The sequence below is a fragment of the Rhamphochromis longiceps genome, linkage group LG11, assembly GCF_057381845.1.
Source record: "Rhamphochromis longiceps isolate RC_006_pf linkage group LG11, R_longiceps_female_GT1.1, whole genome shotgun sequence".
Lineage (NCBI taxonomy): Eukaryota > Metazoa > Chordata > Actinopteri > Cichliformes > Cichlidae > Rhamphochromis > Rhamphochromis longiceps.
The window spans coordinates 25,377,358-25,403,644 of NC_140567.1; the positions used below are offsets into that span (position 1 = coordinate 25,377,358).

The 26,287-nt window shown below is 44.3% G+C and overlaps 2 protein-coding genes across 3 annotated transcripts; one reads left to right on the forward strand and one right to left on the reverse strand.

The window, feature by feature from the left end:
• Positions 1–656: 656 nt before the first annotated feature.
• Positions 657–13,439, forward strand: atn1 (atrophin 1). 2 transcript variants are annotated; one of them, XM_085423227.1, is made up of 11 exons: positions 657–913; positions 1,189–1,404; positions 2,681–2,815; positions 3,284–3,385; positions 3,805–3,924; positions 4,105–6,950; positions 7,087–7,303; positions 7,439–8,939; positions 9,835–10,002; positions 10,153–10,333; positions 12,724–13,439. In XM_085423227.1, the coding sequence occupies exons 3-11, from the start codon at positions 2,789–2,791 to the stop codon at positions 12,755–12,757; spliced, it is 5,196 nt and encodes a 1,731-aa protein (XP_085279353.1). In that variant the 5' UTR covers positions 657–913; positions 1,189–1,404; positions 2,681–2,788; the 3' UTR covers positions 12,758–13,439. The 2 variants fall into 2 exon arrangements, with proteins under 2 accessions (XP_085279353.1, XP_085279352.1); XM_085423226.1 differs by lacking the exon at positions 1,189–1,404.
• A 10,642-nt stretch (positions 13,440–24,081) lies between these two features.
• On the reverse strand, positions 24,082–25,365 carry LOC146659295 (uncharacterized). Its single transcript, XM_085423262.1, has 2 exons — positions 25,105–25,365; positions 24,082–24,993 (listed from the first exon to the last, which is right to left on the reverse strand). Exons 1-2 carry the CDS (start codon positions 25,274–25,276, stop codon positions 24,311–24,313), a joined length of 855 nt encoding a protein of 284 aa, XP_085279388.1. The 5' UTR covers positions 25,277–25,365; the 3' UTR covers positions 24,082–24,310.
• Positions 25,366–26,287: the final 922 nt, after the last annotated feature.

Below are 26,287 nucleotides of genomic sequence, written 5' to 3' on the forward strand. Positions count from 1 at the left end.
CGGACACACAACACGACAGAGATTTAATTGATCGTTTATTAATTGCCTAATTAATTCGCACGAGCCTTCTTTGTTAACTCGCACACACTGACATTAAAATGCCCAGTTTCCTGTTTTCTCTTTAGTCCACCTTCAGCAGAACCTCTGAGAACAAACAGTATTTGTTCTCGTTGTTTTTCTTCTCCTCCTCTTTCTGTTTCACTGCCAGATAAAACCACAGTTATTCACTGCGAGCCTTTCCATACAGTAAAGGTGACTCTGGAGGGACTAGGCAACAGAGACATAGAGACCCTCCCTCTTGATCCCCTCCCTCTTCAGAGTTTTGGCCCTCTCTCTGCGCCTCTCTTCCTCCTTCTCCCTGCCTCACTACTCCCTCCTTCTCCCTCCTCCTTCTCCTTCGCGGGCCTCCCCCTCCCCTCTTCTCTCTCTCTCTCTCCTTATGCAAATCACGCCCTCTCCTCTCTCCCTTTCTCTCACCCAACGTGCATCCCTCTCTCTGGCTCACCCCTCCGCTGAAAAAATTTGTGACTGTAAGAACAGAAGAGAGGGGCATTAAAAAAAAAAGTGCAAGTCGTCTTAGAGGAAGAGGGGGGAGTAGGTAGGGTGGGAGAGGGGTGGGGGGCAAAAGAGAAAAGGGGGCGAAAGGGGGTGGGGAAGAGGCGAGGGTACGCATCAATTTGTACAGTCTTCAGTTGGCACCCCTGTATTTTTCCTACAACGAATAGCAAGAGATTTCCTCTGCATTATTGTTATGATCGGAGCCCGTTGCAATATGAGCCAGCACGAGTCTCTGTTGACAGACGACCGGGCTCTGAGGTGTACGTGTCAGCGTGCAACATAAAACGACAAAACAGGGAGAGAAAGGAAAAGAGAGAGTGAGAGGAGTGGGAGCACGCATCGCTGGATATTATAGGTAAGGAGAAGGAAAATGGATGCTTATACTTGTGTGTTTGGAGCTATTCCTGCTGGCCACGCTTGTGCTCTCCCTCCCATTTTTTCTCCCCTTCTTTGTGCATTAATGATCATCCTGCGTTATGGCTAAATTATGTCCCGGTGAATTAATGTGAACTGAGCGCACGACGCGCACCCACATTCCAGCGAGGAAAAGGGAGAGCCGGTGCGAAATGCCATGATTCGCCATTCCATATCATCTTTCCTTTTTTCTTTTTTTTTTTTTTTTTTAAAAAGGAAGATATGTGGAGCGTCTGGAAACAGCACTGCACAGGCATCCATTCTGACTGGGGAACATGTATGTGCTGCTGAACACGTCTCTTCCCCCCGTCGTGGATGGTCTGTGAAGGCAGACCATAGAGCAGCTTTGGCCGGTCTCCTCTGCATGTGTATCAATAACATTAGCAGCAAGAAAGAAGAAAGAGTCGTTGCAGTGCCCCGCTCGCTGGTGATGTAAGCAGAGCAACTGCATGCTGCTGCTTTGCATCACATGCAGTGGCCAATTTGTTGATAATATACGTGCTGTGTGCATGCATGTGTGTGCATGTGCGTTAGGAGGGGAACTTGTGGTGTAAATGCAGTTGTTTTCCGACCACAACTGAGGACTTGCCAGTGGACCACAGACAGGCCAGTAGCTGCCACCTGTAACTGAGATGCATTGTGTGTGTGTGTGTGTGTGTGTGTGTGTGTGTGTGTGTGTGTGTGTGTGTGTGTGTACAGAAACCCACCAGGCAGGCTCTGAATGCTTCTACTTCAGTGTCATGAACTTCGTTGTGTGTGTGTGAATAAGGGGACTGTACATACACACAGCACCCACTGCATCGCCTCTAAATATGTGTGGAGAGTGTGTACAGTGATGAAGATTTTACTCATAAAACTGAATCAGTCACTGCAGCATGCACTAATTAATGCATAGCCATGTGTAGTGAGGCTGCTACGGGCTTTACTTGCTTTAAATAAACACACATACAAGCGTATTTACAGACTCCACGCCACAGCTCTGCTAACTACTCTTTTTTTTCTTTCTTTTCATCCAGCGGTGTGCACTATTTATATCCTCATTCAGTATACATGAGCCATTTTTTCATCATAGTGGTACATGAATGGATGGATTAGTCGGGCCCCTGCGAAGTAGTCTGGCTATGTTGTCGATCAAATGGATAAAAGATCTTGATAGTGTGTGTTTTCCCTAATGGTTGGCTTGGCTGGATAAATAAGCATGTGATTCTGCTGGCCATAACCAGGTCATGTGGGTTAACCACAAGTGTCTGTGGGTTCGGGCTGTTGTTGTGAAGGTGGAAGGAGGGAGGAGGGGGGGTGTGGCCGCATATTCCCAAGATGTTTTGCTGGAGTTCTTCTGCAGACTGCGATCCGAAGTGAAGTCTACCAATCAGCACCTTTTCTGCTCTGCATGTATTATCAGTCAGGGTGGGTTAACCTATTGTGCTGTTAAGGTTTTGGGCTGCTGTGGTGAAAACAAGGGTGCAGAGGCTGTTTTGAGTCCAGTGGAAAGCAGTTGTGCTGATACAGTGTGAAGCATGCTGGGAATTTAAATGTGGTAACTGGGCTTTTGCAGTTGTAAACTCAGATGTTTTCAACAATGTCACAAATTCCTGGACCCTGCGCTCAATGATGATACCAAATCTTGCCATCATTTCATGAACTCATGTTACTCAAAGCCTTGTGTTCTCATTAGGTTTTCCATGTTTTTGTTTATGCTTCTTCACAGGTTTTGGTAGCTCTCGTCGTGTAGTACAGCCCAGTCAGTAAGCAGCTGGAACCAGTTCAGTCCCTGCAATGGCTTGTGTTGTAAAATGGACGTTGTAAAGAAGAAATAATGAAAACAAGGACACACAAAGAATCGGTATGCATAAGGCCTATGTCTGCTTTCCATGATGATGTCAGCGATTGTGTACCTGCCTAACTCTTGATTACTGCTTCCACATTATAATTAGTTCAATATGTGATCAAATTTCAAAATGGCCAGTGTAACTGAGATATAAATTATTTATTTGGTTGCGAAAGGCCGTCTAAAAAACAGATTCCACATGTAAATTTGATTTTTTTCTTTTACCTCCCTCCCTTCTTCCCTGTATCCTCCTGTTCCTCCTCTCTATTTCCTCCTCTTTTATTCACTACATCTTGTCGTCCTTGTTAAATTCCACCTTGGATTGAACGAGGTTGACTTCCCTTCAGCCTGATTTAACTCTGTGTTTGCTACAATCACTTCTTTATTTCTCCGTGCATACTGCGATGTTCCTGTATAATTGTCCAGTTTTAACACTTTCCCCACATGCCACATTTCCTTCTTTCGCTGCACTTTGCTTCGCAGATGCCCATGCGCAGTGGGCGACGGCGGGGGGCAAGTGAGGAAAGAAGGGGCAGACGCCCGCACCCCAGCCCCTCTCGCCCTGAACGCAACGACAGACAGACGGTTAGACCCCGCCTATCTTATTATCTCCTTTCTCCTGTCACTGTTTGGGCCATATATTAACGTGTACGTGTACATAATGAACAATAAAGGCCTTCCTGTGTTTCTTGAATTTTTGTATGTGAATGTGTTGTCAGTGAATGAGTCATCCCTGTGATTGCCATAGATGTACCCCTAGCAGTGTCAGAATTGTTAGAGTCTGTGTTTTACACCGTAGCACTTTGAAATCTTTGATGTTTCATGTTTGACACTCTTTTGTGTGTGTGTGTGTGTGTGTGTGTGTGTGTGTGTGTGTGTGTGTGTGTGTGTGTGTGTGAGAGAGCGTGAGTGCATGCAAGCGAAGCTTTGTTCTAAAAACAGACCTAGGCCTATTAGGGATTCAAAAGCGTCACTACAGAATTAAAAGTCTTGTGTTGTTTTAGCAAAGAGGTGCTGGTGAGGAATTGGCTGGAAATCGCTTCAGTCGCAGATCACAAGGGCATGATTCATCAGAGAGTGAGGGGGAGGAACTTGTGTCTCCTCCAAAGAGGCAGAAAGTTCAGGTTTGTGTTACATTTCATCAACTTGTTATATAAAGACCTAATACAAAGCTTTGATTTAAATGAATCACCTAAAAGGGGACGCCTCAAATAGATATATATTATTATTTTCTGCCATCATGTAGATAGCAGATATTACAGTTTAACTTTTTACCTCACCCTCAAATCATCTTTTCTTGTTAGGATTCAGCCCCTACTCCAATTCCTCCAACATCAACACACTCGACTGACAGCTCAGCTCCTTCCACTGTCCCACCTCCAACCTCAGTTGCCAGCCAATCCCGTGAGAGTGACAATGAAGATGGCCAATCTCAGGGCAGCAGGAGTTCAGTTGTAGGGAGCCTGGCCAATAGCAGTAGCAGTCTGAGCAGCGGGAGAGATATAGACCAGGACAATCGTTCCTCATCCCCAAGTCTTTCCGCTTCCCCTTTGGGCAGCCTGGACTCTGACTCTGATGGCCCCGATTCACCAAAGCAAGGAGACCGGGAGAAAGGTAAAGAGGGGGGCGCAGGGAAGGTGACAGGAGAGGATAGGAGAGTGCTGCGGGAGGGGAGGGGTGAGGAGCCCTGTGGAGATGGAGAAAAGCGAGATGTGGATGCAAGAATTGAGGACTGTCCATCTCTTAAGCCCCCCTCCACTCCCTGCTCTTCCTCTGGACTGACTCCCTCTCTCCGTGGAGCAGGAGATTCATCAAATGACAGCAATAGTGGGAGAAAGTCATATTTCTCCCTGGACTCTAAGCTGATGTGTAAAGTTGAGTACAGTGGACCGACCAGCGTTGATGCTGCGCTAAGCAGCAGAATGACTTGCAAAGCCAGCACACAGTGCGTGACCAAGACAACTATCTCCGGAGGAGATTATTCCCATAACAGCCCCAACATTCCCCATTCCCTGCCCCCTCCACTTCCTCCTCCACCTGCCCTGAAGCCTTTGGAGCTTGGGGCACAAAACATGCCTACTGAGGTTAAGGCAGAAAGAGACAAAATGGAAAAAGGAGACAAACTTCTGGACAAGTCTCAGTCCACTCCACCTTCTCTGTTGCCACAGACTGGTCCCCAGCCTCAGTCCCAGTCTCAGCCTCAGACCCAACCCTCCTCCCACCCTCACCACTACAGCTCCACCGGCTGGCAGGGTGGCACGGCAACTGGTTGCCAGGCTAGCTGGGGCTACACCCGTTACCCTGGCAACCACCACCCACACCAACCACAGCACCAGCCCCCAGTTCAGCAGCAGCAACTTCCCTCCGTTTACAACCCTCCATCCTCTCGCCACTCCTCTTCCCACCCCTCTTACCTCCCCCACCCTCACCCCCACCCTCACAGGGAGTACCTTCCCAGGTATGCTGGAGGGGGAGGAGACAGAGAGAGGGGGGGTGCAGGAGAGAGGGAGAGGGGAGTGAGGGGGGAGTGTGGGGGGAGGGAGATCAACCGGGAGTTCTCCGCTCCGATTGGCAACAGTAGTAACAATAGCAGCGGGGCAAATAGTAACAGTCCTTGTGGTGGGATGGGTGGGCCCAATAGCATCCAAGGCAGAGACTTTGGAGCGCTGTCAGTCAGTCAGAACAGGGAATTCCAAGGTTCTGGGAGAGATGGACCTAACTTGGGGCCAGAAAGAAGAGACTTTGCTCCGGCTTTCAGAGACAGGGAGCGTGAAAGGGAGCGTGAAGGAGGAAGGGAGTTTAATCTGCCAAACCAAAACCAGAGTAGAGACTTTGGCCCCAGTGGAGCCAGTGGGGGGCATCCCAGAGACAAAGATGGGAGCAGATGGGGTGAGTTTGGGGGCCAGACGAGAGACGTTGTGGGGAGCAGTAACCCTAACAACAACTCCATCCCACAGGGAAACCCCCCAAGTTCAACCAGCGGGCTACCTGTCACCCCCATGCTGAACCGTGACCCACCTGCATCTCCCCAAAACAATCCCAGTCACACTACTCATCCTTCCCTGCCGCCACACCCCCACCCACATCCCCCAAACTCATCGAACCGGGACTTACCTCCTCCCATCGACCAGGCACAAACGCCCTCCTCTGGGGCGGATCACTTTCACAGGGAGTATCCACCCACCGGAGGAAAAGACTTCCCTGCTGGTGCACCTCCTTCCACTGGTACAAATCGGGAGTACCTAAACTCCCCTGGAGTAACTCCTAACCTGGGACGAGAGTATTCAGGGCCCGGGGGAACGCAGCACCCCCACCCACCTCATCCCCACTACCAATCTGGGCCTAGAGACAGAGAGAGAGACTCAAATCTGCGAGACACTTCTCTATACCAAAACCGTGGAGGCCCAAGTCAACCCCCTGCACTCTCTCCTTCCTCCTCTTCTAGCCATCACGGACACCCTTTGAATGCTCCTTATCCCCCTCCACCCCCTCAGCCCCCTCTACCCCCACCTCAAGCCTCCCACACTCAACCACCCCCCTCAGGAATGGCACCCAATGTACGTCCTCCACACTACCAGTCTTCTGCCCAGACTCCTCCGACACCCCTTTCTCCTTTACCCAGCCCATCTACCAATCAGATGGGAGCTTTCTCATCTTTTCCCCCTGGCTCCTCCTCTGCAGCCAGCATGCCGCTTCCAGCGACAGGTGTGTCATCTAGCTGTTCGCCTGGATGCCGCCCTTCCTCTTATCATAGCACTTTGAACAACCACCCTCCTTTCAGTGGATCTTACCACTCTAACGGAAACAACAGCAGTACTATGGCCAGCAGCAGCAGCAGCAGCAACAGTAGCGCACCCAACAGCAGCAATACCAATCCACAGTCACTCTCGCCTCAGAATGTCTCAAAGGGACCTCCACCCCTTAGTAACTCGGCCAGCAGCAACAACAATGGCATCTCCACACCTGCCTCCAGTTCTTCGCTCCCTGGTGGAGACGGACATTCGGATTCAGGCCCGCCTCCTACACTGGTCATTAAGGAAGAACCAATAGAAGACAGGGAAGAAAGTGAAAGCCCACAACCTGTGATGAGAAGCCCCTCGCCTGAACCAAAACCTGTAGACATTCCTATCCACGCCAGCCAGTCAGCACGGTAAAGTCAGCCTAATTGAGATTGTAAATGTGTACACTCCCTGTAATTAACAGCAGCGATAATTGTTACGATGGTGCTGCTGACTCCTGATGATTGTAATAATGATGTACTACATCGGTGTCTCTCGTGACTCTAGGTTTCACAAGGTCCTCGACCGCGGCAGTGGGAACTCCTGCGCCCGCAGCGATGTCCTCTTTGTCCCCCTGGATGGCTCCAAACTGTGGAAGAAGAGGAATGAGATGATTGAAAGGGCCCGCAGGGAGGTGGAGCAGAGAGCCCGAGACCTGCGAGAGAAAGAAAGGGAACGAGAGAGGGAGCGCGAGCGTGAGAGGGAGCTCGATCGGCATCTACAGGTGTGCACATTTCAGGGTGATAATCATGTCAGATGTAATGGATTTGATGTCGTTTAAATTGGTCAGTTTAATGGGAGGGGAGTAAAGCAGACCAAAGCACATGTGATTTACTGTCTTCTCCTATTTCCTCTTCAGCAGCAAAAGGATGCCAGCGCTGCTGGAGGAGGTCGCCAGGGCTCCTCACTCTTCTTTCCTTCCTCAACCTCGATCATCCTCGACCCTTCGTCTTCTTCCGCTTGTTCCTCGGGCAACCCCCATCCTCCTCCTCATCCACAACATCATCACTCACATCCTCATGCTCACCTTCCTCCGACACACCATCTCCACCCTACTCTCTCCCACTCTATCCCCCACTCCCTCCTCTTACCATCCATGGGTGGGTCACCAGCAGTGGTTGGCGGCCCTCAGGGGGCCCTGGGAATAGGTTTAGGAGGACCATATTTAGGCCCTGACACCCCAGCGCTGAGAACTCTGAGTGAATATGCTCGCCCCCACGCTATGTCTCCACTTGGGGTGGCAAGTCGTGGCCCGGCACACCACCCACAAGTTCATCATGGTCATCCCCACGTCCACCCCTCATTCTTTCTTCCTCAGTTTCAGAATCATGCTTTAGCTCACCCACACCACTTGCCCACTGATGCAGCTACTGCAGCAGCCATCTTGGGATTTTTGTATGGTGGCAGCCTGGAAGGTGGTCCAGGTGTTGGTGGTCACCCGGGAATGGCAGGGGGCCCAGTACCTGGAGGGATTGGGGGTGCAGGATTGGGAGGTGTCGGCTTTCCTCATGCAATGGCTGCACACCGAGATCGGATAAAGCCAGGATTTGAGTTTAAGAGTGATGAGCGGGTTTACCCACCAGGGTCTATACCTGATCCTGCAGTTCTTGCTCATTCACATTCACATGCTCACGCCAGTGCCCATGCGCATGCACACTCTCTGCTCCTTGGAGGCAGTGCAGCGGGCAGTAATGAGGTATCAATCTATGGCACTCCGCCTCCACCAGCTCCACTTGGCCCACCTCACCTCCAGAACCCAACTCTGGCCCCTGTAACTCGACCTCCCAACCCTCCTGCTCCACAGTCCCTGTCGAATCCACCCCCTTCATCTCTGCTCCCACCCACACTCCCCTCTCACCCTTCATCTGCTCCCCCGGCTCCCCCAGCTGCCTCTGCCGCTCCTCCCCCGGCTCCTCCTCAACCTGCCCCACCGACCTCCAACGCTACCTCACTTCACCACCCTGTCCCCCATTCTTCCTTTCTCGGCTCCCTGTCCTCTCATCAGCCACCAGCCCCTGCCCCGGCCGCTGCCCCTGAGACCTACCCCACTCCCACTCGCTCTCCTGCCTCTTACGAGCGAGAACGGAGTGGAGAAAGAGAGCGGGAGAGGGAGAGGGACAGAGCAGCTCTGCCGGCCTTTGGGGACAGAGAGCGAGAAAGAGAGAGGGAGAGAGAAAGGGGAGGAAGTGTTGGAGGCGGAGGAGGAGGAAGCGGAGGAGGGGGAGGGGGAAGTGGAGCCAGTACAGGTGGAGGAGGTGGAGGAGAGAATCTGGGGCGTCTTCAGATGCTAAATGTGACGCCTCATCATCACCAGCATTCACACATCCACTCACATCTTCACCTGCACCAGCAAGACACAGGTACCCACTGCTACTAACTATGCAATTGTCTATACCAACTCATCAATCTTCAGATTTCACAGACGTGTAGCTCAGAAAATTCCTGGAGTCAAAAGTTTATCTTACAGAACTTGTTACAGGAAAGGATAAAGCTGGTGATGTTCTGTAAAGCACAGACACCAATAAAGAAGAAAGCCAGAGGTTTTCCGGTGGTAGTTTTTTGGGGTTTTTTCCCTTGCAGTAAATGTGTCTAGCCCAGAACAAATGCGCGTTTTTAAGAAAAACTAAAAATTATATTTGTGACCTATTTTAAAAGATTTCCCTCTTTATTGTACGAGTACATCATTTGAATTAATTACTGTGGGTGAATTCTGTTGTAACATCCTGAGGCATCTGAGGGAAAACATTTGGCTGAAACAGCCTCGATTATGCGTAACATCGTATGCAGGTACACAGCTTAATGAAAACATATTGTTTTCTTGGCAACACCACCACCAGCCCACCACCAGATCTAGCCAGATTTGGCTCCTTGTGAACTTGCCCAATTCTATAAAAAGAGATCCAGAGCTTATCACAGACACATGGGGTAGTGCTTTTGAATATAGATGACCTTAAAGGGGGGATTTAAATCAATATTAATGAGTCTTTATGGGCGGTGCCAGAATGTCATACGACAGATTATATTATTACTAAAGTACGAACTCTAAAGAAAATCAAACTTTATTTGTACTTGTCAATGTTTGTAAGGCTCTTAAGTTCACGTTTTTACCCCTTTATTGAATAAATGAGCCTAATGTCACAGTATCAGTAGTGACAGCTGCTCTGACTTAATCTAAAGCTTTTAAGTGTTAACAAACAGCGCTATAATGCAGCAACAATAATCTCCTGTATTTCCTATTACATCACTGGCATCCAGCGGCGGGCGGGGTTCACCCCCTGATGGACCCGTTGGCATCGGGGTCTCCATTGGCACGCCTCCCTTACCCAGGAGCCACACTAGGCACCCCTATCCTGGCACACCCCCTCACTGACAGCGAGGTGCTCCGCCAACAGCTGTTCGGTGAGGAGAAGGCTCCTCGTCCATGTACTAGTTCAGTTTTCTTCTCTAAAAACACCGTGTTGAAAGCTAAAGAAGAAACATTTTGACACTGGCGGCGATGAATGATCCCTATTTTTCTTTCTCCCTTTCCCACTTGCTGCTGCGGCTGCTCTTTCCTCTCTGTTTTGGTGACAGGTGCTCCTTTCCGTGACTTGCCCCAGCCTTCCTCCCTCACCGGCCCTATGTCTGCAGCCCATCAGCTCCAGGCCATGCAGCAGGCCCAGAGCGCAGAGCTGCAGATCCAGAGACTGGCCCTGGAACAGCAGTGGATCCATCATCATCACCACCACTCCCTCACCCAGGATGAGTATTACAGGTACAGAGGCTGTGCATCCACTGCAGCTGCCAGTGTTTGACTCTAACTATTCAATTTTTTCAGATGATTTGTAACACAATAACCACTTAACAGTATAAACTTTAGGCTCTATCCTAATTACGACAAATATTAATACAAACCATCCTTAAATGCACTTCACAGGAAAATGTTGAGGTCACAGTGATTCAGCTGTAGAATCAGGTACGACAGCAATGCTACAGGCCTGGCTGCCCTTCTCTGTTTTCATTTCCTCATGAAGGTCAGGCTGCTTGGTCTATTTTACCAACATTGTGGGTTTTGAGTTCTTGGCTGCTAGCTTTTTGTAGCCTGGTCTCTTTGATAGATGCTGGTGAAGTGATGTTGTGTTAGCTGGAGTTTATAGTTGTTCCTGGCCCGGGTGCATTTTGCACTTTACCGTCATGTTCATGTTCTTTAAGTAAAATTAAAGTAGCTCATTATCTCCAGTCCTCATAGACCACATACTGTTTTCTCCTTCCACACGAACTGTGTAGCACAACTGAGCAGGAAAAGCAAATGTTGATTAACTTTTTTTTAAATCGGAAAAAATGATGCAGAAAATTGAAAAACAGATGGAACATAATTGTTCGATGAGTATCGGGTTGATTAGGGAAAGTGTGATTACTGACTTTAATACAATAATGTGCTACTTTTCTTCACTGCGGGTAAATATAATTTAATTACAGTGCTGTGTGACACCCAGCACTGCCTTGGGTGGTGGTATCCTTTTTTGGCTTGACCAACAGTCAGACCCTGAACACAGCTGGGTGGCTGTCATATAAGACAAATGGAAACCGAGTCTTTGAACATATAGGAAGCCAGAAGCTTTTTATTCATCCAAATATGCGCTGATAAATATGTTCTGATATAATGACCACTACTGTTACTGAGGCACTGTTTTACAGACTAATCCATCTGAACGCATTGCTGAGCCTTTAAGCTTTATCTTCTGTATATTTAAAATTAACAGAAAAAAATACTACAGAGTACTATCTTTTAAGAAATGATTAAAATTCCTTTACATTTTTTTTTTTTTGGATTTAGAAAGGACCTTTGGGTGGTAACAAAATGCTGCAAAGTCTGTGTTACCTTATTTTAATTTTACAGGTTTTCTTGGTATTTCTGATTTACTGAACACAAACCGGGTTAAAAACTGTTACAATGCTGATAATTTTCCGTGGAGCCACCAGCCCTTATTAGTCTGTTCAAGCTTTGAAGACTCCTATGGGTGGAAAACAATTAGAATTAACTCCATATGTCAGTTTGCAATAAAAATAAAGCTGTTTCTTTTATCCTTCATTTTTTAAGAGACTGTCTTGCATTTTATCACCTTAAACAAATAAATTCTGAATGCAGGAAGCAATCTTCCTGAATATACTAGCATTTCTCTCTTTATATTTATATTTAGTTTTTTATCTGTTGTTCCCTGGTCGCATTCATTAATACACAGTCCTGGTAAAAAGAAACTGCATCCTCAATTTAAAGGATACATCAGGACGTAATAAAATTCACCAGAAGCTTTCTTATGGCTTCCATAGCAAAAGCGGTTAAGTAGCAGCTTGGAACTGCTAATCAAATTCACTTGATTAATTGACGATCAATGAGTGTGGCTGTCAATAAAAGCAGAAGTTTTAGCAGATTGCTGGTTTGAAGCATTCAGGTTTGTGTTAACACAAAGCCAAGAAGGAAAGAATGAGCAGTGATCTTAGTCTGTTAGTCTGGGAAGGGTTATAAGGCCAATTTGAAGTGCAACAAATTCACCCCAGAGTCAGAGAAACGTAAAAAAAACCCAAGCGCTACATCTCAGACTCTATAGGCCAAAGTGAGCAAGTTAAATGTTAAAGTTCACGACAGCACAATTAGAAAAAGAACAAGTATGGCTTGTTTGGAAGAGTTGGCTGCAAAGCTGCACCTGGATAAACCGCAAGATTTCTGGAACAATATATGGCCTAATATGCCATGTTGTTTTCCTACTCAAATTTAGTAATGTCTTGATATGTAAAGTGTTAGAAGTTAAAGAGGGTGTACTTTCTTTTGATCATCACTGTAGTTGGTTGTGTGTTGGGGCATAGGAAGACCAAAATCAGTAAAAATGTCCCTAAATCTGACGTTTGGCCTCACACGTTGTTTGGATGTGTTCAGTAGCAGAAATCTGCATGCTACATTTTGATCTGCCTCTAAACAAGACTTGATCAGGCTGACTCTACAAACATCACTGATGTTATTTTTGTAGATGAAGACCGAAAGGAAGTTTTAATCACGGGGACGAGTCTTTGAAGCGTTTTCCGACACACTTGTGCCGAGATGAAATCAAACCTCCGTCCAATACCTTAGGTTAATGCACTCATTCGATTCCTCCTCTCACTTTTTAGTCACCTGAAGAAAGAGAGCGACAAGACCCTGTGAGGGAGGGGCACCAACAAACAGCAGCATGGAGAAAAACCAAGGGAGAGTGTGCGCAAGAAGAGAACACATACAGCGAAACAAAAAAAGCACTGAAGACTCCGAACAGAGGTCGGACTCGTGGACAGGGAAATCGCAGAAGGAAACGAGAAGATTTTGAAGGATTAACAAAAGAGGGAGGAGGGCGTGAAAACCTTGCACAGAGTCCCCGCGAACGGCACCAGACTCCAGCGCTTTCCTGCATAATGTTGTTTTGTATTGTGCTCTGTACAGTATATTAGATGGGGGCAGCAATAGTGAAGTACAGTATATGTAAAATACTTGATGCCAGAAGGAATGTGTACATGAGTCCCTTTTATGTCATTGCATGTAGCTATAGGCGCTTATTCTGAACTGGTGGAACTTTTGGTTCTATTTTTAGTAATTACCCCCTCCTTTGTATCTGAGGGGCGTTCAATATGCATGAGACCAGCATTTTAGTGTTCTGTTATGTTTACGATCAATAGCATTGTTATAATGATTAATGTTGTCCGTTTGTTGATAATGATATAATTATATATACAGCACATATTATTTGTATTATTTTTTTACATTTTCATGGTATGGCAGTCAGTTTTTATTTTTTACGTTCAATTTAACTTGTGAAACAAGATGCAAAGGAAGGCAAAAAAATCTGGAAATAAATTATAATCTTTTTTTTTTGCTAGTTTCTCGAGTGCTCGTGTGTGTGTGCACTGTGCCCCCCCTCAAACCCCACCTCTGCTCCAGCTCTTACATTCAGAGTATTTCCCCTGTCTTTGTTTTATACAAGTCACTCATGCACAAAGCATATCAAATTCTTGATATGCCCCCCCCTCTCTCTTTCTTGCTCCCCTTCTTTCTCTTCATCGCTCACTCCCTCCCTCTCTTGGTGAGTGTGGCTAATAGGAGACACATGGGATGAGTGTGAGACATGGGAGTTGAGTCGCTCCAGTGAACACCAGCCACCCTGTAGAGTGAGCATTCCTTACTGCACTGTAAAAATGAAGAGTAGGGAGAAAAAAAAAGATATAAAGACAGAAATGAAAAGAAAGGAGGAGCTGTGAGAGTGTGATTTACGGACACTGCTGAAGGCTGGGGGCTGTGTGTGTTCTCACCGCGTCCTGCCAGAGGAATCTCCTTCAAAACGGATACGGATCAGTGAATACGTCCTTTTTACGTCAGGCAGACTCTCTGCTGGCGCACGGAGCTGCTCAAACAAACTTCACGTTATCGCAGCCTTTAATATTTCTACTGATGTGCTCTGTCTAACGTGGATCCTCAGAGGCCTCAAATCTGCCTCCCTTTTGTGCAATAAAAGCTCCTCGTACTGTTGTGGCACTGACTGATGGCCTTATGATGAAATATATATATTGTACAGGCCATTCTGTTGAGTTGGTATGTAGGTTGTGGGCCATTTAAAGTCACCTTGAATAAGTGTGTCAGTGTAATGTAAAGTGATTTCTAGCAGGACAAACCTGATTTCCCCCCCGGTGACATCGCATCTGGGGGTTATTATTAGCACTTCATCAGTCCTTTCCCAAGATGGATGAGGACGTAGGGAAAGGTATAGATGAAAGACATATGAGGTTGTTTGAGGGATTCTATGTGGCTGGCATTTGCCTCTTTTTATAAGTGGACAGAAAACAAAGAAATATTATTTTACTGCTTGTTACTGCAAATATCTAATCAGCTGATCATGTGGCAGCAGCTCAGAGGATTTGGGCTTCTAAACATGGTCAAGACAACCTGCTGAAGTTCAAACTGAGCATCAGAATGAGGAAGAAAGGTGATTTCAATGACTTTGTGCGTGGTGTGGCTGCTGGTGCATGAGAATTTCAGAAAATGCAAATCTATTGAGATTTTCTAACACAATGAGAAAATTGTAGCCGCTCTTTGGCATCAACAGGGCATTTTCACCCAGAGGTCAGAGGAGGGCAGCCAGACCGCTGGCAAGAAGTCAGGTGAGTAAAGTTTTCTTAGTGTATTTAGATACCTGCTAATAAGTAATTAGTAGGTATCTGCATCTGATACAGTTTGATAAACAACTGACAGCTTAGCACTCAAACGTTTTGTCCACATACTGGCCCCCAAGAAGCAACATGGCGTCAGCTAAATGGCTAAGGTTGATGTTTCAAACCAATGGGTAATGTCCTTAGACAGTATAAAACATAGATGTAGTCACCGTGACTACATCTATGTAGTGACTTTGAATCCAGAAGTGACAGATGAAAGGGAGACGTGCTAAGTTATTCACCTAACCCTATTTAGCTTGGTTAGCAAGCTATGTTCATAAAGTGAATGGGTGCTAGGAAACAGTTAGCTAAAATGCTAGAATTTCACTCACCAAAACTGACCCGCAAACCTCTCAGGTGATCTGCATCACACAACAAGACATAATGTCAGTAAGATAATCCAGTAAAGATTCAACAGTTCACACATTATGAAAAAGTCCAGTGTATTGACTCAAACTCATGCGTGAGGTCTAACAGGCTCAGATGGGAACACCTGTCAATCAAAACGGTCACGCCCCTGGATCCAGGTGAATGAGTTATGAAAAAATTTCCCCACTCATAGATTTTTTTTTAAGAAAAGGGAAAATGGAAGTTTATTCTCACCACTAAAAATAAAACATTCTTGGAGCTTCCTGACTGAAAAATCTAAACTAAAATGTAAAGTTATCTCAAAACGTGGCTTAATAACTCAAGATTTCTAGTTATTTTTTTACATTTTTAGTTCTTTTCTCAGATGTTTGAGTTAGTAAGTAGAAATTTAGAGATACCCAACTAGAAAATTTGACTTATAGATGGCAATTTATGTATTGATTAATTTTTGCCTTTAAGTGGTGGAAGCTTCCATAGAGAAACTACCCATGAACACAAAACCTTTTTTGTACCAGGCTGTAAAGATGCTTTTTAATACTATAAAGTTGGACATTTTAACAAAGGAGTCTGTAGGGATTGATTCCCATCTGTAGCCAGCCAAAAGTTGCCCCAAAAATAATTTTGGTTTTTGCTACTTTCATCTCAGAAGTAGGAAAGAATTCCCAGGAGTTTGCCTCAGGTGACTGTCATGTTTTCCAGCCTCAGCAGATGGACTCAGAAACCAGTACCTTTCCTGCTTAAATAAATCCAGTTAACCCGGAGAACTTTCAGGTCACCATTTGTTAAACCGTCTTTATTAGATTAGTGTTTCAACCATTCATAACCTTGCAGTTACACTCTACTCAATGTAACTGCCATTCATTTCATTATGTTTAATGACCAGTTTCACCGATTTATCCATTTCGTTTGGCTATCAGTTTAATAATTTTTAGCTCTCTATATCATCTCACATCTTGCTGTAATTGCATAAGTACAGCAATACATGACATGATACTAATTTGCTTTAATTTTGTTTACAGTAAATTACTGTATAAGGTCACAGATCAACACACTTAACACACAAAAATAACAGGGCCAGATTTAACACTCAAAGAAGTTTATGCATGTTCTACGTGCTATAATCATTTATGAGCCCTTGGAAGCTCTTTCCATGTATTTAAGTGGATGGGCACAATGTCAGGGTTGCTGCATACTATTTCAGATTTATTCAAAATAAAGTTCATAATAGTAGAAACACATGTTTTAAAATATAAGCTCTTCATCAGTATTCAAGAATCTGAGAAGCGAGACCTGGAACAGACGAAGAGCCAAATATGATGCACTAACGTTCAAATGGTGCCACAGACTATGTGAAGTTTCAGTGTCATATGTTTGGGTTTGAACTCGCAGTGACTAATTTGGTTTAGTTCCTGTTCCAAATTTTCCTCCAGCAAAAATATCTTCTTCTCCACATGTTCCGTTTTCATTCAGCTGTTTTGCCTAAGAGAGAGTTTTATAACACGCTTTGCTTCTTCCTCTAAAATATCTGCACCACAGTCATCTTTCTTGTCCCTTTGGAGCTGTCGTGTTTTTCCCCGCTGCTGATCACATGATCACACCTGTTAACTCTCCCTTTCATTGTCCACTTTTACTGTTTCAGTCTCGTACTGTGGCTCCTCTGTTAGTCGTACCTTTCATAGCCCTGAAGCCTCAACACTCTCATAGTGATTCTGAAATCTACTGGGAGAGACACTCACCCTGGTCAGTGAAACTTCTACTTGAACAAATCCCCCAACATCTCATTCATCTATTGGAGTGTCGTCCCAGCCTGCGGCAATGACAGGCAAACTGCAAAGTGGCACAATTGCTGGCGGAGAACTGAGTCTGTGGCTTTTTCACCTTCTCTCACCCAGACAATCAATCTCCCCTGACCTCTTGCTCACTGCAGCCCAGAGAAGATGATCCCAGTGGATGATCTTGAGGCGTTGCTGAGCATCTTTAAGCAGTTGTAGACAACAGGCGGGTGATCAGAGTGAGAATTGGACCAGAGAGGCCTCTGCCTCCTTCCACTGCACATCGGTTTGACAACATCTTCACCATTTCAGCATCGAAACAGAAATATGATTTTCTTTAGTAAAAGTTAAACTAGCATTTTATGAAGAGGGTTGATAAAACGTTTTGCTTTAGTGATCCTAGCCACATATTTTGCCTCTTGGAGTTGTACTCGGGTGAGGCTCTTCTGTGTTTTCAGTTTGCATAGTTTTCCGATGTTGTGCAAGATTTCTCTGAGAGCTTAGGTTTCTCCTGCGGTCAAAATATCCATGAAAAGTTAATGTTAATAGTTGGATATGGGACACACTTCCAAATGAGATTTGCAATCCAGTTCGATTAAAAACTTCTACATCAGACACAGGGAACTACAGCTGGACAAGCAATGATGTTATCAGAATCTGATCCAGTGAAGATTTTCATTAGATTTCCCTGAACCCTGGTAAGGGCAACAGTCCTGGGTGTACGTCACCTCTCTCCCTTTGATAGCTGGGGCACCAGTGCAGGTGCTTCTTTAGAATGTGAAACAGATAACAGACAAGTATGGCACAAATAATGCACTGCAAATGCTTCCACAGTATAACAACCATCCTCCGTGCCACCTCGCTCTCTGACGTCGACATGTGCACTGACACAAATGATGGCAAACCTACGAGCTAGCTTAGGCAAGCAGTCCAAGCTGAAAAACACCCTCTCGGTTTGTCATTCTATTTAAGCTGCAGAATTTCCCTGCATCACTGCCTGCTGTTTCAACCATTCCACCACCCCGACATCCACCTGTGTCCTTCAAAGGGATGTTTAGCTCATCGCTCCAACATTTCTATGTGTATCATATTTGCAGGGAGTGATGAGCCAGACCCCAAAACACAGACTGTAATTGGCTGGTGTTATAAGTCATTTCAAATGTGAGATGTCTGGCTGAAATGTAGGATTGGGTGCGGCTGCACGCAAAGGATGTGAAGAGAAACAGCAAAAGAAAAAAAAAAGGAAGGGGCACCGATTTCTCATTTGAAAAAGCAGCATGATTACTTGAAACTCAGATTGTATTTCATTGAATATTTACACACGCTGCATTATGTTATCTCCAAGCCAGCAATGCAGACATGTGTGAAACTTGCAAGAATGTGTACATATGGTCTGCAATGATTCTTTGAGGACAGATCATCCAAAGCAGGGGGATTGAACATTTATTACACCTTTTATTTTACTACTAGCCATAGCTGAACACAAACCATAGCAACCAGCTCAAGAAGGCAGGGGTGACTACATATGTCTGGGTGCCATCACCGCCATGCGAGTCTTTTAAAGTCAGGTTTAAAACAAATAAAAAGAATGGCAAAGGTGACTGGACAAATGAGAGAGCTGAGTTTTAGAGTGCCTATTCGAATAGAAATGGAAGCAGTGGTGCGTTGGTGAGTCAAAGGCGCAGAAAGGGATAAAAAAAAAAACTCAGTCACTGTGAGGATCAGCATGTGGTAGTGCGTGTGTTGGAGCAAATGCAGCGCTGGGTTTGAACATGATGTGAAGGGCACATTGTTATTAAAGACAGAGTAGTCTGATTTGAAATATTTATGAAATTCAACACATTTTAAAAGCACGGGTTTACCAAATGCATTTGTAGATGAATAAGATGCCAGCACAGAGCAAGAAGTGGACAGAAAGCTTTTGATGGTGATAAATTATTTCACAGTGGGTCCAAATGAGCACACGTTCGTTCATGTTTGTAGGTTTCAGGAGCGGCTGAAGGACTGCAGTGGTCACGCTCAAAAAACAAAAAGGAATGCAGGAAAAACATCTGAAGAAAGAAAGTAATGATGTTCAGCAGAGATCTGTCAAGTGAAATTATAAAACAAAGCACACATAAAAGCCATCTTTTCTTTTGTCAAATAGTGGTTGGATAGTTTTCAGATGAATATGTGTGATACACATACAGGGGGATTTGGGTTTGTTTCGCAGCCACAGGACCTGGGGGTACCTTGCAGTCGTTAAGTCGACCATGAGCTCCTCTGTATACCAAAGTGTTCTTGAGTCAAATATATCTGTGTTCGACAGCTAAAGCTTGGTTGAAATTGGGTTGTGCAACAGGATGATGATCCCATGCAAAAGCAGCAAATGTACAACACAATGACTGAAAAAGAAAAGAATAGAGGCGACTGAAATGCTGTGAATAAACAAATGAACCCACACTGAACTGAAGACTGAGCCAAAATTTCCCCACAGCGACGTGAGAGACTGATAAATTCATAAAGAAAGCTTTAACTTCACGTTATTGCTGCTAAAGGTGATTATTATTTTCAATTACATCTTAACACATAACATTTAAAAATTGAAATTGGGAGTACTTTCTTTTTCATGACTGTACCTGAAACATTTAATATGAGCACAGAGTTTAAGGTAAGTACTTTCTGAGAGGTTCTACCAAACACCAGAGGTGCGATGTCACAAAACAAGGTCATCTGCGCTGTTGAGACATTTTTGTATTCACACTTCATGAAAATTGTCCCATAGCATCTTTCCCTAAATCCAAGTCCTTTATAAAAATGATTTGTAGTAGAAACTCCAGAAGTCGTTATTGTGTCATTATTTTAATTGTCTCCTCGGCACAGTTGTTGTAAGTGGTTTACTGAAAGGAGCACCTGTGTGTGCATGAGAGCTCTCAGCGGGTCTCTCTCCAATAAGTGAGAGTACGATAAAATAATGTTGTTCGACATTATTATGAGACGTGAAGTGTGCCTGCTGAGCTTTTTCCACATTTACAATCTGGAAGCATTTTAAATCAACCTAAATCTGAACTTAGAAACGCAGCATTTAGATTAATTTACTGACTTATTAAACCTGTCTATATATTGAAGTCTGTCAGCCAAATTCCCAGACTTGAATAGAGCCTAGTCCAAAACTAACCTAGTGAAGAACTCCACTGGAGAGACTGACTTACTGACTCTGGAAACTGAGGCTGGAACTTCTAAACTGGTCTAGAATTGAAGTTTCTTTTTATTTCACCTAAAAAATTGGGGGTAATATAAAATTTTCACTGATTTTCACATTTGATATGACATTGACCCAATTTCCACTCATGTTAAATCAGCTCGAGCTGTCATTGGTACCTACAATCACACAAAATTTCAAACGATATACTTGAGACTGTGGACACTAGACTGCTAACAAACAAACAAACAAACGGACAAACACACTAACAAAACCAATTACATGCAAAACTCCCAAAGTAACTTGGTGGAAATGTCTGATTTAAAGATTAAACTCTGAGGGCTATATCTCGGTTAAAGTAAGCCCCTGACAGTAATTTACTTATAGCAGAGCTTTTATTCCAAGGCAACTGCAGTAAGTTAAAAGTAGGAAGACAAATCAAGTCATATTAAGAAACCAATCCTGACCTCAAACTGCGTACAATTAACACATCTACCAAACCAAACTTGGCACATTCCTGTCCAAAAAGGCCTGGTCTGGCTTTGCACTTGCTGGGTCCAAACCAGGTCTGGATGAGAGGCAAGAAATAAAAATAAACTAAACACAAACACATCTTCAAACACAGCTCGCTTGCAAGCACTGCATGTTTCATGTTTAGAGGTCACAGGGCAGTTACTGCTGCACACCTGAACTTAGCTTTATTACCTACACCGTGAAATGGGCTGATTAACACGTATATCAGCTTCACATAACACAAAATACTCGACCCTGCTGCTGCTGCATGTGTACGCTGACAAACAGGCCAAGATGCTGTCTTGATGCATGCTCAGTCATCCAGGACGTAGCATTTCCAGTGCGAGAAACGACTGAAGAAGTGACTAAATGTATCTCCCACTGAAAACTTTTTAGGAGGCGAAAATGCTGCGTCACAGCTGCTCGCAACAACAAGTCCCAATGTAACCCCTGAGTATAGATAATGGCCACATGATGCCAAAAAATGGAGTGAGGAGCTGGTGAAAAACGTCTTTGTGTTTCCTGGTGAATCAAACCGTTATTTCAAACTATTTTTTTAAAGATCAAAAATAGCAAAAAGTTCTGTGGTCTCCTAAATGTTACACCCCTGTCCAGACCCTGAAATACTAATTAGAGTTGAACACCCTGTGTGCTGCGCTCTGTGCCTGCACGCCACACTGAGGAAACCGTTTCCCTTATTTTGAGTAAAAATTCAAAGCATGTTGTTCCAGTTTCTCAGAAATTTAAATTTGTTGTAGCTGTCCTTTTTATGCAGCTTATATTTTGGTTTATTATGTTTTTAAAAAAATCACAGGTGATGCTTTTCACTGAGCTACATTTTTGCCATATTAACTGTTTAAAGCCTGAACTATCAAATAATTCTTCTTTTTTTTTAATTCAACATTTATTGAACCTCCTGACTTAAAAAAAAAAAGATATATAGATTAACATATAAATGAATTTGTTACATATTTGTTACATCTGGCCTTTTATTTCTTTTTCTTTTGCAATTTATTGCCTAAAAATGTGGTGAGATATTTATTCCCGTTTTTCAATGTATCAAATATGATACACTATGAGTTAAGGAGTTAAAGGTATCCTCTCTTTGGCATCACACAGATCAATCAGTGACTTAAATCAGTCTGATGCTTGAGCTTCTGGCTCACAGAAACTACTTGTATACATGCCCCCACCAAAGAGGTGACAGTGTTCAGTGTCCTTATAACAGGTTTTGGCGACTGGGGATCAGACTGCCCCTCCTGTACATGGTGGGCTTATGAGGGACTGGGTGCATGTTACTCTTTCTGGCTACAGGGTGGGACCAAGGCAACTCTACCCTGGGGAGGATTAACAGATCCCTTGTTCTTCCCTTTATAGGGGTTTTCTGAATAGCTCTTGTCTGACCCCTCACTCAGAAGCAGTTTTGCTTGGGAGACCCTTCCAGCGGTAAATTGGCCCTCACAATATATCTCCTGGCATTACACAGGCGCACAGACCCCTTCATCATGACAAGGTGGAGGGATATCTGGATCCTAGTTATCCATCTGACTAGGATGCCTACTGGGTGCCTCCCAGGTGAGGTTTTTCAGGCCTTTCCTACTGGGAGAGGACCTTGGGGAAAAACCAGAATACATCAGAGAGATTAGATCCTTCAGCAGGCTTGGGAAGCCTTGTTGTCTCCTTGGAAGAATTGAGTTGGCTGCCCCCACTATTCAGACCCAGACCTAAGAAAGTGGCTATGGATGGATGGATGGATGATAGGACGACAATAATTTGGTATAACTTTGAGTACTTGAATGTCCAAATGTGCCTTTAAACCAAAGCGATAAAGTCAACGTGAGCCATAATCTCTTTTTAAAACCTGGTAGGAGCTCAGAGTTGTATAACTTTGAGCATGAGGTGCAAAATACAGTCAAGATCTACAAACTTTTAGTCAGCAGGAGAAAACATATCATTTTACAGTCAGAGGCATATCTGCCAAGTCTGCCCATGAGTTTGGAGATTACTACACACACCATCAGCCAGGACAGTGTGCTACCAACCCACCTCCCAGCAGCCAAGTTTTAATTAGTTCATACCACTTCTCATTTTAGTCTCTCGCCAGGAGCCAAGTACACGAAGTACAAATGACACAAAGTTGTCCTCCAGACAGAAGGAGGGTGTAAATGTACAAGTAACAGTACTGTCATGACTTACTGGGCTGTCTTCAGCTTAACTAGCATCACATGTATGACAGGAAACAGGCCTAATTCAGTTATTTGTGAGGCATAAATCAAGCCTCCATGAAGAATAAATAATGTGACCTTAATACTGCTTTCAGTAGAATTTAATCTGATTCTTTTTAGCAGATTGTTTCATATATGCAGTCAGGTGAAGAGTAAAGTGTGTTATTAATGTTTCCATGGGAATTTAGAGGGTATGCAAAAGCCAGGTGCTGCTCATCAAAAGCAGTTTTAGACCAGTTTGCTAGTCTGGAGTATTCAGTTGTGTGTTAAGACAATGCCGCAGTCGTCCCAGGACTAGACACTTCAAATTCACCCCAAGTTACGCCGTGCAATATTCAGAGAAACTACAACTATGTTGATGTTACAGTGAACGATGGCTAACACGTCTGGAGTAGCAAGATTTACTGCTGTGGAAACACTGAATCCCAAAGTGATGATGGAGATGAGTGGGATTAACTTGTTTTTGCATCAAAATGATTCAAACATATAAATGAAATACATTAAATCACGTAAAATATCTGTTATTGATGATAAACACAAAGAGAAACATTAAAGAAACCATAAACATCCCTGTTTAAACCATAATGGGCTCATAGATAATCCCTCTTGGTCCCTAAAATAACTCAGTGAATACATGAATTCAATAATGTATAATTATGGCTCATTCTTTACAACAAATACTTTTGGTATTTGTAGTTTAAAAATCAGAAGAGTTTCCTCAGCACTGCTTCTTGTGCATGCATTTATGGTGCAGAGGCCTATATTATGTGGTGACTAGACTACCTTCATATTTTTAATATGCGAGTTCACCAGCTCACAGAAAATAAATCCACATGGAGTATATTGGACAGGAGGCGATATGAACCCTGCCAAATACTTAAGATTGATGGGAAACTATGAAGGAAAAGCTCCACCTAGTGGAGTGAAGTGTAACTTTTTTCCTTCTGCTTTTTATATTCCTGCAGCAAAAAGACTCACACATCCCATTCAGCTAAAAGGAAGAATATGTCAGGATTTTTCCCATATAGAAAACAGGTTTTGGGCATTTCCCCTTTAGGAGTTTCAGAAGAACTGTGGTAAAAATATTTTAAGCATTTTAAAGTAAAAATTATTTTAGTTAAGGTAACACACATGTGGACTAATTGTCCCCCAAAGTCCTGTTTTGAGCCAGACCTTCACGTGAACTGACCGTGGAAAGCAGAGAACACAAGACATAAAAACAAAACAGGTTTTTAATCAATATTTTATTCTGAAAGGATCGATCTAAGGTTATAAGCAGTTTATAAAAGTTTATTTTCACATCATCTACTGCTGCTACAGTTTATGCACACAAGGCATAATGAAATCCATGCACATTTGCCAACATAATCCACAACTAACATTTCACACTTTACATTCCCTGTTCGAGCTCATCGTGTGTTTTTCTTTAGAGGTAAATACTACGTGATTATAATTTTACACATTCATGGATCCTGAACCACATTCTCCCTCTTGTGCACACTTCTAACGTGTCTGCCGAGAGACTCCATCCATTTGAAGGATTTGCCACAGCAGTTACACACAAAGCGTTTCCCCTCGGTGTGGATCGTCTGGTGTCTGTTCAGAGCGCTCGTCGTGATGAAGGTCTTGCTGCATATTTCACACCTGTACGGCCTCTCTCCCGTGTGAGTCCTGATGTGAGCTGCCAGGTGGGAGCAGTTACTGAAGCGTTTTTCACAGACGGAGCAGCTGTAGGGTTTGTCTTTGCCCTCCTCGTTGCCGTGGAGGTGGTGGTGATGGTGGTAATGGTGGAAATGTAAGGCTTGGTCCTGCAGACTGGCTTTCAGACTGGAAGGAGAGGAGATGAAGTCTTTGATGTCTGACTCGAGGGCTTCGAGCTGGTCAGCATCGTGACCCATCCAGAAGTCCCTGTGGCTCTTCTGCTGCTCCTCCTTTTTGACCTCTGAAGTCTCTGGATGCTCCTCATCCATCTGCCCCAGGCTGCTGCCTCCATCCTCCTCCTCTTCTTCGCACTGCTCAGGCTCGGCCTCAGGCTCAGAAGCATCCACTGCAGGGTCTGACTGAAGAGGAGGAGGAGGAGAAGGACGGTGGCGGTGATAGGTTTGCTGCAGCAGCTGGGCTGCAAGACATTTGTCTGATGGAGGCTCTGAGCAAAAGACAAAAGACGCCGGAGTTATTCATTTTTAACTCAATATACAGACATTATAAGGAAAAGCTGCACGGGTTTGGCTATAAAGCGGGTTTAATTCAAACCTACCTGCCTTGAGAAGCTTCAGCTCCAATCTGAGACGGCTGATTTCCAGATCTTTTGAACGACAGAGCTCCTCTTTGTATTCGGCTATTGTCTTTTCAACCGCTCCAAATATCTCCTCCGCGGCCACCATCAGCCTCTCGCTCAGAAAAGCTTTCAGTGAATGCATCCTGGACATTTAGACGGGAGGCTGCCAGCTCTCGGTGGCTCCTGAACACGTATTTGTGCGGGTCCGTGAACGTCACGCTTGGATTGTAAACACGGACATGAAACTAGTGAGGTGAGAAATGTGCAACACGAGAAAACAGCGCCACCTTATGGCGTGGAGGACAAGAATAAACGTTACGCCTTGATGATAAAATAAAAAAACATTCTTTACTATGATTTCTGTTCAATTTAAATATTATAAACAGTGCTGTTAAAAAGAAGTTTCCTCTTTTTTGAATATTTGTGACACTTACATTTTTTAATATCAATGCTAATAAAAAATATGTCCTTCTTCAGAACACCAGTGTGCTTGAACTTCAGCACAGAAAAGAAAGCCTGATATTCTGGTAGAGAGCAGAATTCACGGTTCCCTCAATTACAGCAAATCATCCAGGTCCCGAAGCAGCAAAGCAGCCCCACTAAAACCATCATGTTTGAGTGTCGGTGTGATGTTCTTTTTATGAAATGCTGTTTTAATTTTATGTCAGATGTAACAGGACTCAAACCCTCTACAAAGCTCAGCTTTTGTCTCATCAGTCCACAGAACAGTTTCCCAAAAGTCTTGGAGATCATCAAGATGTTTTTTTGGCAAATGTGTGATCTTTTTGGTTAGCGCTCTCCCATGTGCGCCATTTTTGCCCAGCCTCTTTCTTGTTGTTAAATCATGAACTCTGATCCTCTGACTGAGGCAAGTGAAGCCTGCAGTTCTTTAGATGTTCTGGGTTCTTTTGTGACCTCCTGGATGAGTCATTGATGTACTCTTGGAGTAATTTTGATAGATTGATCACTCCTGGGAAGCTTCACTGCTGTTCCAGGTTTTCTTAATTTGTAGATAAGTCTTATAAAAGGTTTTATAACCCTTTAGAGACTGACAGATATCAGTGAGTTTGTTTCTCAGCTGTTATATCAGGGTATGCCGTGTAGCTTTTTAGATTTATGTATTTTTAGCCTACTTCATTTTTTCAGACAAGTTCTATTTAAA